This window comes from Myotis daubentonii, chromosome 2, assembly GCF_963259705.1.
Source record: "Myotis daubentonii chromosome 2, mMyoDau2.1, whole genome shotgun sequence".
NCBI lineage: Eukaryota > Metazoa > Chordata > Mammalia > Chiroptera > Vespertilionidae > Myotis > Myotis daubentonii.
This window is the reverse complement of record NC_081841.1, coordinates 27,239,527-27,255,375: the sequence shown is the minus strand read 5'-3', so window position 1 is coordinate 27,255,375 and position 15,849 is coordinate 27,239,527. Positions and strand designations below refer to the sequence as shown.

The 15,849-nt window shown below is 42.3% G+C and overlaps 1 protein-coding gene across 4 annotated transcripts in view; it reads right to left on the bottom strand.

Annotated features, from left to right (window-relative positions):
• Positions 1-15,849, bottom strand: part of ATF7IP (activating transcription factor 7 interacting protein) — a 126,673-nt gene that overhangs the window by 54,489 nt on the left and 56,335 nt on the right. For all 4 annotated transcript variants that reach the window (XM_059682262.1, XM_059682261.1, XM_059682263.1 and 1 more), the window contains one exon: positions 4,378-6,014. In XM_059682262.1, the coding sequence (XP_059538245.1) occupies positions 4,378-6,007 (1,630 nt within the window). In that variant the 5' untranslated portion in view covers positions 6,008-6,014. The remainder of the gene's footprint in view (positions 1-4,377; positions 6,015-15,849) is intronic.

The window sequence follows — 15,849 nt, the reverse complement described above, 5'->3', positions numbered from 1 at the left end:
CATTGACAAAAAATATAATATATATTTTGGTATGCCACAGAATTTTAGTAATTACTTTATATGTGCCATGAGATGAAAAAGGTGGAAAATCCCTGGACTAAACAGTAAGCTCCTTAGGAGCAGGTACCACATCTTAAAACTTTAGTAATCCTAAAAATCTATGGGAAAAGAGCCAACACAAAATGTTTAATATCTATCTGATAACCATTATTTTAATAAGATTCCATTAAATAAAGGTAGAAAAGGTATGCTATAGAGGATTAAAAGACAAAATTTATATCAGGAAATTAAATTTCCCATTTTCAGAATTACCTTCTATAGAACTTTACTCCAAGAAAATATAGACAAAACTGTTGCCTTGGATCAGGGTTTGGCAAACATTTTTTATTTAATCAATGACAAAAAAAAAAAAAAAGGTAAACAAATGGGTCTGGCTATATCCCAATAAAGCTTTATTGACAAAAACACACAAGGCCTAAGGCCATAATTTGCCAATCCTCTGCCTTAGATTATTGGCTCTGTAAGAACACTTAAAACAAAACAAAAAATTCCTTCCCAAAATGGCAGCAGAGTAAGTGGAAGCTACAAGGACCAAACTGGAATTACAACTAAAATACAGAAACACCATCCAGAATAATCAACTGAAGACTAGCTGGAGGGAACCCTGATAACCAAGGACGGAAAGTAGAGACTGCTAGAGACTTGTAGGAAGTGCAAAGGCGCGAAAGGACTGTCGAGGCTTCCACAGACAGCAGCTGAATTTCCAGAGAGATATCTCAGCTGTGGGGCATTCCCACTGAAAACTCTAGGGTCTAAACCACAAGCTCAGTGGCCCAGCCCAGAGCACCAGAACTGAGAAAGGTGGCCATATAACAACTGGCTGTGAAAAGCAGCAGGATTCAGATGACTGGAAATGCAGGCACCCACTTAAAGGGCCAATGCACAAAATTTGGTGTGCAGCCACATCCTCACCCTATATAATAAAAGACTAATCTGCAAATCGACCAAACAGCAGAACAAACGGTCACTATGATGCGCACTGACCAGCAGGGGGCAGACACTCAATGCGTACCCACAGGGGGAGCACCGCTCAGCCAGAAGCCGAGCTCATGGCTGGCAAGCGCAGCAGCGGCAGCAGGAGCCTCTCCCGCCTCCACAGCAGCGCTAAGGATGTCCAACTGACGGCTTAGGGGAGTGGGCCAAAGCCGACAGTCAGACATCTCCTGAGGACTCCGGGACTGCAAGAGGGTGCAGGCCGGGCTGAGGGACCCCCCCCCCAGTGCACAAATTTTGTGCACCAGGCCTCTAATCTTGGATAAAAACTCTCAGCAAACTGGAAATAGAGGGATCATATCTTAACATAATAAAGGCCATATATGACAAATCTACAACCAACATCATACTCAATGGGCAAAAACTAAAGCCATTTCCCCTAGGAACAGGAACAAGACAGGGATGCCTACTTTCACTACTCTTATTCAACATAGTACTGGAAGTGCTAGCCACAGCGATCAGACAAGAAGAAGAAATAAAAGGCATTCAAATTGGAAAGGAGGAAGTAAATCTCTCATTATTCATGATATAATATCAATATCAGATACATGATATTGTACATAGAAAACCCTAAAGATTCCACCAAAAAACTCCTAGATTTAAATGAATTTGGCAATCTAGCTGGATACAAAATTAACACTCAGAAATCAATGGCATTTTTATACACCAATAATGAATTCTCATTAAGAGAAATTACACAAACAATCCCAATTACCATTGGAACAAAAAAATTAAGATACTTAGGAATAAATTTAACCAACAAGGTAAAAGACTTGTACTCGGAAAACTACAGGACATTGAAAAAAAGACATAGAGGAAGATATAAACAAGTCGAAGAATATACCATGTTCATGGATTGGGAGAATTAACATCATTAAAATGTTACTACCCAAAGCAAAAGATTCAATGTAATCCCTATTAAATTACAGAGACCTCAAAAAACAACATTAGACAAAAGAGGCAAGAGCATACAATGGAGTCAAGATAGTCTCTTAAATAAATGGTGTTGGGAAAATTGGACAGACACATGCAAAATAATTAAACTAGATCACCAACTTACACCATACACAAGAAAAAAATCAAAATGGATAAAAGACTGGATGTAAAACCATAAAAATCCTAGAAGAAACCATAGGCAGCAAAATCTCAGACATCTCTTGTAGCAATATATTTGAGGATACATCTAGGAGCAACGGAAACTAAGGAGAAAATAAACAAATGGGACAACATCAAAATAAAAAGCTTCTTCATAGCAAAAGAAGCCATCAACAAAATGCAAAGCGAGCCTACTGTATGGGAGAACATATTTGGCTTGATACATCTGATAAAGGGTTAATATCCAAAACATATAAGGAACTCAGACATAACAAAGGGAAGACAAGCAATACAATTAAAAAGTGGGCATAAGACCTGAATAGACATTTCTCTAAAGAAGACATACAGATGGCCAAGAGACATGAAAAAATGCTCAAAATCACTAATCATCAGAGAGGTGCAAATTAAAATGACAATGAGGTATCACCTCATTCCTCTTAGAATGGCTACCATCAATAAATCAATAAATGACAAATGCTGGAGAGGATGTAGAGAAAAGGGAACACTAATACACTGCTGGTGGAAATGCAGACTGGTACAGCCATTATGGAAAACAGTATGGAGTTCCCTCAAAAAATTAAATATGGAACTGCCATTTGACCCAGTGATCCCACTTCTAGGAATACAACCTAAGAAACCCAAAACACCAATCAGAAAGAATGTATGAACCTCTATGTTCATAGGAGTACAATTTATAATAGCTAAGATCTTGAAACAGCCCAAGTACCTATCAGTAGATGAGTAGATAAAAAAGCTGTGGTACATTTATAACATGGAATACTATGCAGCTATAAAAAAGAAGAATCTCTGACCCTTTGAGACAGCCTGGAGGCACCTGGAGAGTATTATGCTAAGTGAAATAAGCCAGTCAGAGAAAGGTAAGTATCACATGATTGCACTCATATGTGGAATCTAATGAATAAAAACTGTTGAACAAAATAGATCCAGAGACATAGAAGCATGAAACAGACTGTTGATCTCAGAGGGAAGGTGAGGTGGGAAGAGATCAACCAAAGAACTTGTATGCATATATGCTATCAGAATGCTTTAGCCTTAGAACTAAGGTCCTCCTTGATATACATCTCTTATAGCACCAATTATTCATTCACTCCACAAATATTTAATGAGCACTTACTATAACCCAAGAAGTATTTTGGCTTGATGGTAGGGGCTTAGCATAGGAATAAAAGCTGTGAAGATGAAATCTAGATCTATTCTGAAGATAAAGCTAACAGGACATCCTGATGGACTGGATATGGGATATGAAGGGGAAAAAATGGCTCCAAGGTTTCTGGGCTGAGCAGTAAGGACAAAGCTGCCAAAAAAAGGAATACTCTTCCTTAAAATCCTGTTATACAGATAGTGAAAGGCAAGTGCTTTCCTGAATACATCTTATATTCTCCTGGAAAAACCCAGAATACCAATTTAACATAATTACTGTATTCATAGCCTTGTATTTAATGCCCTGTGTTTTAATTATTGTCTACACCCTGAGGGCAAATACTAAATTTTATCTTTAAATCCCCAGAATCATAAAGAGCCTGGCTCTTTATGAATAAATGCTCTTTAGAAATAAAGTCATCATTTAATAATAAAAAATCTCTACCTCCAAAACCTGATATAATATATTGGGGGGGGGGGGGGGGGGGAGAGGGGAATCTTCTGTGTCTCTGAGTTCTGCCTCATGTTTTCATTCTTTGAACAAACTAGGACCCAGAGGCTGTGTTTCATACTATAAAGTCACTCCTCTCAGAAAGCTCTAACACAGCGGTTCTCAACCTATGGGTCGAGACCCCTTTGGGGATCGAATGACTCTTTCACAGGAGTCGCCTAAGACCATCGGAAAACACATATAAATTACATATTGTTTTTGTGATTAATCACTATGCTTTAATTATGTTCAATTTGTAACAATGAAATTGAGGGTCACCACAACATGAGGAACTGTATTAAAGGGTCGCGGCATTAGGAAGGTTGAGAACCACTGCCTTAAGGGCAAGGTCCATATTTTCTTCTTTAGCTCCCTTAGGGCTTCACACAATGCCATTCAAAGTGGATACTTTGTAATTCTGAATTCTGTGAAGTTAAGAATCTATCAAGTTAAGAGATCATTCTAGCCACCATCAATCTCAACTTTCTCTGCAACTAAAAGAAATATGTCTTTATGAGAATGTTTTATTTGTTTATTAAAGCTAATCAAAAAATTTTTAATGTAAATAATATGCTAACCTGGAGAGCATGACTCATTTTGTGACACAGCTTCAGTCTCATCTTTTTCACCCGAAATATCCTCTTCATCAGAGAGGACCAAAAAGGCTTCTTTTGGCAAACTCTCACTACTTTCTTGTTTAGATGGTGAACCAAAAGAACTTTCCATCTTCTCTTCCAAATCTGGATTTGTTTCATCAATTGGAAGAAGACAAGTTTTAGAAAAGCAAGTAAGTTCATCTTCAGCAGGTGCAAGCTTTTCCAAAATAGGAATAATTTCATCTGTCTCCATAGAATCTGTACTTTCTAATATATTCTCATTTTTGTCATCTTTTATACCATTTTCACTAATGGTTTCTGCAAGGTCTGCAGAATTTTCACCTTCATTCTTTTCACTTTGGTCAATTTCCATACTGCTAGATATATCCTCCTCTCCAAGAACAGGTTCTGTGACAGCATCTTCCTCTACCTTTTCATTTTCAGGAGGTGGAGCTGAACAAACAATTGTATCACCTGCTTCTAGAGTTTCTTCAGCAGCATCAATATTACTATCAGCTTTTTTACTCTTATCAAATGAGAAAATTTCATCTAACTTTTCATCATCCCCATTTTGTTCAAGAAAATCATCACCTTTATTGCTACTAGGTTCTGTATTCTCAGTGTCAGGAACTGGCACACAAACTGGTACAGAACTCGATTCAAAAGTGGAATCAAAGGCTGATTCAGAAGTTGGTTTATCAGCAATTGGTTCATCAGAGATCAGATCACCAGAGGCCAGATCACCAGAGACCTGATCACCAGAAGTTAGATCACCGCAGGCTGGACCACCAGAAGCCAGATCACCAGAAGCTGCATCATCAGAGGCCAGTGTTCCAGAGGCCAGATCATCAGAAGCTGAATTATCAGAGACTGGATCACTGGAGACTAGTTCACCAGGGACTGGTTCACTGGAGACCAGTTCACCAGAGACTGGCTCCCCAGACATCAGTTCACCAGCAACCTGCTCACTGGAGTGTTGACTGGCAGCCATATCTGAGTTTTCAGTAAAGACCCGCTCATCGGAGACGGGTTCAGCAGAGGCTGGATCACCAGAGGCGGGATCACTAGAGGCAGGCTCATCAGAGGTTGGAATACCAGAAGTGGCATCACCAAAGGTGGGATCACTAGAGGTGGGATCACCAGAGGTTGATACTTCAGAGGCCGTATCTCCAGAGGCTGGCCGATCTCCAGTATCCAAATCACCTGAAGGTGGATCACCAGGAGCCGGTTCAGTGGTCACTTTAGAGTTTAGTTCAGGAGTTTTACTACTAGGAGACAAAGATTCATGCTTTAAATCATCATCTGAATTGTTTTTTACATTAACATTTAAGATACAAGGTGTTTCTTTCCATTCTGATTTACTTTTCTCAGGATTAAAACAAAGTTCTTCAAGGCCATTCACCTCATCCTTGTCATTAATATAATCCATATTCTCCAAAGGTGAGGTTGGGTCCACATCTCCATTTTCATGATTGCCATTTAACAGCTTGACATCAGTTTTCAATAGTTCTTCTTTGACCTTGTACACTGCATCCAGCTGTTGACGATCACTCACTCTCATTGTTTTTCGAGCCTTAAAGACTTTTTTCTGAGGTTCTTCTATACTATCCATTTTGAATCTTTAAAAAGAAAGAGAGAGACAGAGTTTAATAATTGAAACAAGAGAACCAAGATGGCGTAGGTAAACGCCAATACTCACCGCCTCCCACAACCACATCAAAATTACAACTAAAATACGGAATCACCATAATTCAGAACCGCCAGAAATCTGGCTGAATGGAAGTCCTACAACTAGAGAAGTAAAGACGAATGTACACTGAGACTGGTAGGAGGGGCGGAGGTATGGACCGGGCTGGTCAAAAAGCCACATGTGGCATTTTTGTCATCAGAAAGATATCTAAACAGTGGAGGTCTCTTGTGAGGAGTAAGGGGTCCCAGTCCCACACCAGATCCCAACCCAGGGTTGCAGGGCTAGAAAGAGAAGTCTTTGTAACTTTGGGCTATAAAGACCAGCAGGGAATGTGGCTGCATGACACGGAGGCTGCTGGAGACCCAGGCAGTTCCTCTTAAAGGCTGGCAGATGGACTTACTCGGACTCACTAACTCTGAGGACCAGCACTAGCATAAAGGCTTGAGGGGATCCAGAGAAAAATGGGGAGGAACTGGATTGTCTGGCATAGGAGCAACAACTTGGGGGCAGTTTTCTGCCAAACAGGGGTGCCCGCAGGGTCATTGTTCCTATGCTGAGACCTCCTTCATCACAGAGTTGACTGGCAGCCATATCTGAGTTTCCATCAGACTGGCTCACATTGTTCACTCCACCCTGGTAATTCCCTGAGACCCCACACCACCACATTTGCAGCCTCACTCAAGCTGTTCACAGAGGCTTTTCCATATGAGTGGCCTGTTCTGGCTCAGGCATCAAACTTAGCTAAAACCTCTCAAACAAGCAGCAGCAGACATCAGCGTGACACTGACCTATCAATAAGAGGCCTAAGACCCAACACTAGCAGCAGCTTTCCTTGCTTCACAGCTTGGCCTTGCCTGGGTACTTCCAAGCCCACCACAAGTAGCAGACATTGGCAGATCACTCTGTCGTTCCTGACAGGTGGCCCCGGGCAATGGCTAATTTTGCAACTCCCTGGAGGTCCTGGTAGACAGCTTCAGATTTCACCAGATTATAACTCTACACATCCATGAGCAACAAACTCAAGGGGCAGAATCAATGAGCACCAAAGCCCCATTGACGCAAGTCCTGCTCCATAGGGGTGTCCCATACACAACAGCTCTTCTGCTGTAGTCGCAGCTGGTCCTCAAAGCCAATTGGCCTGGAGGTCAACTCCTCCCAGTGATGCCAACAGCAATCAAGGCTCAACTACAACAAGACTGTACACACAGCCCACACAAGGGCACACTTAGAATGCCCAGTTCAAGTGACTGGGGAGGCTGAGCCACTGGGTCCTATAGGAAACCTATTTTAAAAAGATGCTCAACCAATTCCATTAGACATAACAGCTCTACCTAATCTAGAGGAACAAACATAGGGAAGCAGCTAAAATGTGGAGACAAAGAACTATGTTATAAATGAAAGAACAGAAGAAATCTCCAGAAAAAGAACTAAATGAAATGGAAGCAAGCAAACTACTATATACAGAGTTCAAAACAATGCTTATAAGGATGCTCAAGGGGAGAAAACCAAGATGGCGGCATAGGTTAACACCGGAGATTGCTGCCTCGAACAACCACTTCAAAAAACAACTAAAAGACAGAACGGACATCATCCAGAACCACAGGAAGGCTGGCTGAGTGGATATTCTACAACTAGGAGGAAAGAGAATACCTTACCCAGACTCAGAGGAGGCGCAGTGCTGAAGTGAAATACTAAGGTGCGGAATGTGCGCGGAGCGGGCTGGCGGCAGAGGGCGCGGTTGTTGTTTTCAATTGGGAGGGAGTTTCAGACTCTGAGCTCCAGATCCCGGCAAGTCTCTAGGGACCCAGACTCAAACGGGAGAAGCAGGACTGTCTGGCTTCGGTCAGAACTCAAAGGCAGCTTTCTCTCCAAGGTGTGCAGTGGTTGCTGGGACTCTGTGAGGCAGAGCCCCTAGGGACGGAACTGAGAGCAGCCATAACTGCTTGCTCCGCCCGCCCTGTAGATCCCCGGGGACCCGCCCCGCCCAAGTCCTGCACAGAGCCATTTGCCGGATAGCCTAGGCAAATGCTAGATTAGCACCACCCTAGAGATCCAGCACAGAAGCTCTCCCACTGCAGATACAGCGGACTCTCATAGCCAGTTAACCTGGAGGTCAACTCACCCCCGGTATTGCCGACAACAATCAAGGCTTAACTACAACAAGACTGCGCACAAAGACTACTAGGGGGTACAGCCAAGAAAGCATAAAAAATGCGGAGACAAAGAAACAGGACAAAATTGTCCATGGAGGATATAGAGTTCAGAACCACACTTTTAAGGTGCCGGAAGCCGGTCCATCCTTGCTGCTTGACACAGTCGCTGCAGGAAAGAAACATCTGCACAGCATATGTTTCAAGGGACCTGGCGTATATAGCATACTGTTCTTAATATGTTTGCTCCCCTTAGCGCTGTGTGTTTTAACCAAGGTCACCTCTCCAAGAAAGGTTGTTTCCCCAGGTAGGGATTTTTCCCTGAAGTCAGGGAGGGGATGCCTCTCCTAGAAAGGTTGTTTCCCCAGGTAGGAATTTTTCCCTGAAGTCAGGGAGGGGATGAAACTCCTTAACTAAGTGCCAGGCGGGTAGTTAATCACTACAAACAATCATGCTTAAGCTACATAATCGTTACTCCCTGGAGTGGAGATAAGAAATGCCCTAACCTTTGTAATAGAAATTGACAGGATTAAAATCAACTGGGATAAATACGGATGTAACAAGACAATAAACAGCAGAACCTCTCTGGAGATCCAGACCAGAACTTGGCTGGAGATCCAGGCTAGAGATCCTGGCTAGGCTGCTGATCAACTGAACACTGTCTCCGTGTCCTTCCTTCTTCGCCGACTCCGTCTAGGCCTTTGGGAACCCCTGGACCCGCTGGGGCTGGACCCCGGCATTAAGGTCTCTCAAGAACTGTCTAGAAGCCGCCGATAAATGTAGTGAGATCCTCAAGAAATCTAATGAGACCCTCGATGTTGTGATAAAGAACCAACTAGAAATTAAGCATACACTGACTGAAATAAAGAATATTATACAGACACCCAACAGCAGACCAGAGGAGCGCAAGAATCAAGTCAAAAGATTCGAAATGCGAAGAAGCAAAAAACACCCAACTGGAAAAGCAAAATGAAAAAAGAATCCGAAAATACGAAGATAGTGTAAGGAGCCTCTGGGACAGCTTCAAGCGCACCAACATCAGAATTATAGGGGTGCCAGAAGATGAGAGAGAGCAAGATATTGAAAACCTATTTGAAGAAATAATGACAGAAAACTTCCCCCACCTGGTGAAAGAAATGGACTTACAGGTCCAAGAAGCGCAGAGAACCCCAAACAAAAGGAATCCAAAGAGGACCAAGACACATCATAATTAAAATGCCAAGAGCAAAAGATAAAGAGAGAATCTTAAAAACAGCAAGAGAAAGAAACTCAGTTACCTACAAGGGAATACCCATACGACTGTCAGCTGATTTCTCAACAGAAACTTTGCAGGCCAGAAGGGAGTGGCAAGAAATATTCAAAGTGATGAATTCCAAGAACCTACAACCAAGATTACTTTATCCAGCAAAGCTATCATTCAGAACTGAAGGTCAGATAAAGAGCTTCACAGATAAGGAAAAGCTAAAGGAGTTCATCACCACCAAACCAGGATTATATGAAATGCTGAAAGGTATCCTTTAAGAAGAGGAAGAGGAAGAAAAAGGTAAAGATACAAATTATGAACAACAAATATGCATCTATCAACAAGTGAATCTAAGAATCAAGTGAATAAATAATCTGGTGATCATAATAAAATCAGAGACATAGAAAGGGAATGGACTATTCTTGGGGGGGGAAAGGGGTGTGGGAGATGCGGGAAGAGACTGGACAAAAATCGTGCACCTATGGATGAGGACAGTGGGTGGGGAGTGAGGGCGGAGGGTAGGGTGGGAACTGGGGGGAGGGGAGCTTTGGGGGGAAAAAAGAGGAACAAATGTAATAATCTGAACAATAAAGATTTAATTTAAAAAAAAAGGATGCTGAAGGATCTTCATGAGAACGGCAAAGACATGAAAAAGGATCAGTCATGAATTAAGCATATACTAACTGAAATAAAGAATAATGTACAGGGATTCAACAGTAGAGGATGCCAAGAATCAAGTCAGCGATTTGAAATATGAGGAAGCAAAAAACACCCAATCAGAAAAGCAATAAGAAAAAAAAAAGAATCCAAAAATATGAAGGTAGTGTAAGGAGCCTCTGGGACAACTTTAAACATAACAAAATTCATATTATAGTGATGCCAGAAGGAGAATAGAGATAGCAAGATATTGAAAACTTATTTGAAGAAATGATGACAGAAAACTTCCCCTACCTGGTGAAAGAAATAGATTTACAAGTCTAGGAAGCACAGAGTCCCAAACAAGAGGAACCCAAAGAGGGCCACACAAAGACACATCATAATTAAAATGCCAAAGGTTAAATAAAAAGAGAAAATCGTAAAGAGATTCAACCTCAAACAGCAAGAGAAATGCAGTCAGTTACCTATAAGACAGCACCCATATCAGCCGTGGGCAAACTACGGCCCGCAGGCCGGATCTGACCTGTTTGAAATGAATAAAACTAAAAAAAAAAAAAAAAAGACCGTACCCTTTTATGTAATGATGTTTACTTTGAATTTATATTAGTTCACACAAACACTCCATCCATGCTTTTGTTCCGACCCTCCGGTCCAGTTTAAGAACCCATTGTGTGAAACTAGAGAACCAAGATGGCGGCATAGGTTAACGCCGGAGCTTGCTGCTTTGAACAACTACTTCAAAAGTGAAACTAAAAGACAGAACGGACATCACCCAGAACCACAGGAACGCTGGCTGAGTGGAAGTCCTACAACTAGGAGGAAAGAGAAACCCATACGGACACTCAGAGGAGGCGCAGGGCTGAAGTCAAATTCTGAGGTGCGGAGCGGGCTGGCGGCGGAGGGCGCAGTTGGCGTTTTCAATCGGGAGGGAGTAGCAGACTCTGAGCTCCAGATACAGGCAAGTCTTTAGGGACCCAGACTCAAGCAGGAGAAGTGGGACTGTCTGGCTTCGGTCAGAGCGAGTGCAGCTTTCTCTCCGAGCTTTGCAGCGGGTGCTGGGACTCAGAGAGGCAGAGCCCCTGGGGACAGGACTGCTCTCTCCGACCCACGCTGTTGATCCTGTTCGACCCGCCCCGCCCAAGCCCTGCACAGAGCCATTTGCCGGATAGCCTCAGGCAAAGGCTAGATTAGCACCTCCCTAGAGGACAGAAGTTCTCTCACTGCTGATACAGCTGATTCTCATAGCCACTTGGCCTGGAGGTCAAACCCTCCCTAGTATTAGCTACAACAATCAAGGTTTAACTATAAGACTGCGAACAAAGACCACTAGGGGGTGCACCAAGGAAGCATAACAAAATGCGGAGACAAAGAAACAGGACAAAACTGTCAATGGAAGATATAGAGTTCAGAACCACACTTTTAAGGTCTCTCAAGAACTGTTTAGAAGCCGCCGATAAACTTAATCAGATCTACAAGAAAACTAATGAGACCCTCGATGTTATGTTGGGGAACCAACTAGAAATTAAGCACACACGGACTGAAATAACGAATATTATACAGACTCCCGACAGCAGACCAGAGGAGCGCAAGAATAAAGTCAATGATTTGAAATGCGAGGAAGCAAAAAACACCCAACCGGAAAAGCAAAATGAAAAAAGAATCCAAAAATGCGAGGATAGTGTAAGGAGCCTCTGGGACAGCTTCAAGCGCACCAACATCAGAATTATAGGGGTGCCAGAAGATGAGAGAGAGCAAGATATTGAAAACCTATTTGAAGAAATAATGACAGAAAACTTCCCCCACCTGGTGAAAGAAATGGACTTACAGGTCCAAGAAGCACGGAGAACCCCAAACAAAAGGAATCCAAAGAGGACCACACCAAGACACATCATAATTAAAATGCCAAGAGCAAAAGATAAAGAGAGAATCTTAAAAACAGCAAGAGAAAGAAACTCAGTTACCTACAAGGGAATACCCATACGACTGTCAGCTGATTTCTCAACAGAAACTTTGCAGGCCAGAAGGGAGTGGCAAGAAATATTCAAAGTGATGAATTCCAAGAACCTACAACCAAGATTACTTTATCCAGCAAAGCTATCATTCAGAACTGAAGGTCAGATAAAGAGCTTCACAGATAAGGAAAAGCTAAAGGAGTTCATCACCACCAAACCAGGATTATATGAAATGCTGAAAGGTATCCTTTAAGAAGAGGAAGAGGAAGAAAAAGGTAAAGATACAAATTATGAACAACAAATATGCATCTATCAACAAGTGAATCTAAGAATCAAGTGAATAAATAATCTGGTGATCATAATAAAATCAGAGACATAGAAAGGGAATGGACTATTCTTGGGGGGGGAAAGGGGTGTGGGAGATGCGGGAAGAGACTGGACAAAAATCGTGCACCTATGGATGAGGACAGTGGGTGGGGAGTGAGGGCGGAGGGTAGGGTGGGAACTGGGGGGAGGGGAGCTTTGGGGGGAAAAATGAGGAACAAATGTAATAATCTGAACAATAAAGATTTAATTTAAAAAAAAAGGATGCTGAAGGATCTTCATGAGAACGGCAAAGACATGAAAAAGGATCAGTCATGAATTAAGCATATACTAACTGAAATAAAGAATAATGTACAGGGATTCAACAGTAGAGGATGCCAAGAATCAAGTCAGCGATTTGAAATATGAGGAAGCAAAAAACACCCAATCAGAAAAGCAATAAGAAAAAAAAAAGAATCCAAAAATATGAAGATAGTGTAAGGAGCCTCTGGGACAACTTTAAACATAACAAAATTCATATTATAGTGATGCCAGAAGGAGAATAGAGATAGCAAGATATTGAAAACTTATTTGAAGAAATGATGACAGAAAACTTCCCCTACCTGGTGAAAGAAATAGATTTACAAGTCTAGGAAGCACAGAGTCCCAAACAAGAGGAACCCAAAGAGGGCCACACAAAGACACATCATAATTAAAATGCCAAAGGTTAAATAAAAAGAGAAAATCGTAAAGAGATTCAACCTCAAACAGCAAGAGAAATGCAGTCAGTTACCTATAAGACAGCACCCATATCAGCCGTGGGCAAACTACGGCCCGCAGGCCGGATCTGACCTGTTTGAAATGAATAAAACTAAAAAAAAAAAAAAAAAGACCGTACCCTTTTATGTAATGATGTTTACTTTGAATTTATATTAGTTCACACAAACACTCCATCCATGCTTTTGTTCCGACCCTCCGGTCCAGTTTAAGAACCCATTGTGTGAAACTAGAGAACCAAGATGGCGGCATAGGTTAACGCCGGAGCTTGCTGCTTTGAACAACTACTTCAAAAGTGAAACTAAAAGACAGAACGGACATCACCCAGAACCACAGGAACGCTGGCTGAGTGGAAGTCCTACAACTAGGAGGAAAGAGAAACCCATACGGACACTCAGAGGAGGCGCAGGGCTGAAGTCAAATTCTGAGGTGCGGAGCGGGCTGGCGGCGGAGGGCGCAGTTGGCGTTTTCAATCGGGAGGGAGTAGCAGACTCTGAGCTCCAGATACAGGCAAGTCTTTAGGGACCCAGACTCAAGCAGGAGAAGTGGGACTGTCTGGCTTCGGTCAGAGCGAGTGCAGCTTTCTCTCCGAGCTTTGCAGCGGGTGCTGGGACTCAGAGAGGCAGAGCCCCTGGGGACAGGACTGCTCTCTCCGACCCACGCTGTTGATCCTGTTCGACCCGCCCCGCCCAAGCCCTGCACAGAGCCATTTGCCGGATAGCCTCAGGCAAAGGCTAGATTAGCACCTCCCTAGAGGACAGAAGTTCTCTCACTGCTGATACAGCTGATTCTCATAGCCACTTGGCCTGGAGGTCAAACCCTCCCTAGTATTAGCTACAACAATCAAGGTTTAACTATAAGACTGCGAACAAAGACCACTAGGGGGTGCACCAAGGAAGCATAACAAAATGCGGAGACAAAGAAACAGGACAAAACTGTCAATGGAAGATATAGAGTTCAGAACCACACTTTTAAGGTCTCTCAAGAACTGTTTAGAAGCCGCCGATAAACTTAATCAGATCTACAAGAAAACTAATGAGACCCTCGATGTTATGTTGGGGAACCAACTAGAAATTAAGCACACACGGACTGAAATAACGAATATTATACAGACTCCCGACAGCAGACCAGAGGAGCGCAAGAATAAAGTCAATGATTTGAAATGCGAGGAAGCAAAAAACACCCAACCGGAAAAGCAAAATGAAAAAAGAATCCAAAAATGCGAGGATAGTGTAAGGAGCCTCTGGGACAGCTTCAAGCGCACCAACATCAGAATTATAGGGGTGCCAGAAGATGAGAGAGAGCAAGATATTGAAAACCTATTTGAAGAAATAATGACAGAAAACTTCCCCCACCTGGTGAAAGAAATGGACTTACAGGTCCAAGAAGCACGGAGAACCCCAAACAAAAGGAATCCAAAGAGGACCACACCAAGACACATCATAATTAAAATGCCAAGAGCAAAAGATAAAGAGAGAATCTTAAAAACAGCAAGAGAAAGAAACTCAGTTACCTACAAGGGAATACCCATACGACTGTCAGCTGATTTCTCAACAGAAACTTTGCAGGCCAGAAGGGAGTGGCAAGAAATATTCAAAGTGATGAATTCCAAGAACCTACAACCAAGATTACTTTATCCAGCAAAGCTATCATTCAGAACTGAAGGTCAGATAAAGAGCTTCACAGATAAGGAAAAGCTAAAGGAGTTCATCACCACCAAACCAGGATTATATGAAATGCTGAAAGGTATCCTTTAAGAAGAGGAAGAGGAAGAAAAAGGTAAAGATACAAATTATGAACAACAAATATGCATCTATCAACAAGTGAATCTAAGAATCAAGTGAATAAATAATCTGGTGATCATAATAAAATCAGAGACATAGAAAGGGAATGGACTATTCTTGGGGGGGGAAAGGGGTGTGGGAGATGCGGGAAGAGACTGGACAAAAATCGTGCACCTATGGATGAGGACAGTGGGTGGGGAGTGAGGGCGGAGGGTGGGGCGGGAACTGGGAGGAGGGGAGTTATGGGGGGAAAAAAGAGTAACAAATGTAATAATCTGAATAAAGATTTAATTTAAAAAAAAAAGAACCCATTGTGGCCCTCCAGTCAAAAAGTTTGCCTACCCCTGACCCATATGAATGTCTGCTGAATTCTCAATAGAAACTTTGCAGGCCAGAAAGGTGTGACAAGAAATATTCACATGATTAAAATCAAGGACCTACAACCAAGATTACTCTACCCAGCAAATCTATTATTTAGAATTGTAGGTCAGATAAAGAACTTCACAGGCAAAAAAAAGCTAAGGGGTTCATCATCACCAAACTAGTAATTCATGAAATGTTGAAATGTATTCTTTACGAAGTGGAGAAAAAAGAACAAGAACAAAAATATGAACAATAAAAACATACCTATCAACAATTGAATCTAAAAGTCAAAATAGACGAACAAGGAATCAAATTAACAAAATAAACTGATTAATAAAATAGAACCAGAGGCATGGAAACATGAAACTGAATGACGAATGATGCTGGGGTCCAACCCCAGCAGGTCCAGGGGTCCCCGAAGGTGTGGATGGAGTCGGCGAAGAAGTAATGACACAGAGACAGCGTTCAGTTGATCAGCAGGCTAGCCAGGATCTCTAGCCAAGTTCTGGTCAGGATCTCCAGCGGAGTTCTGGTT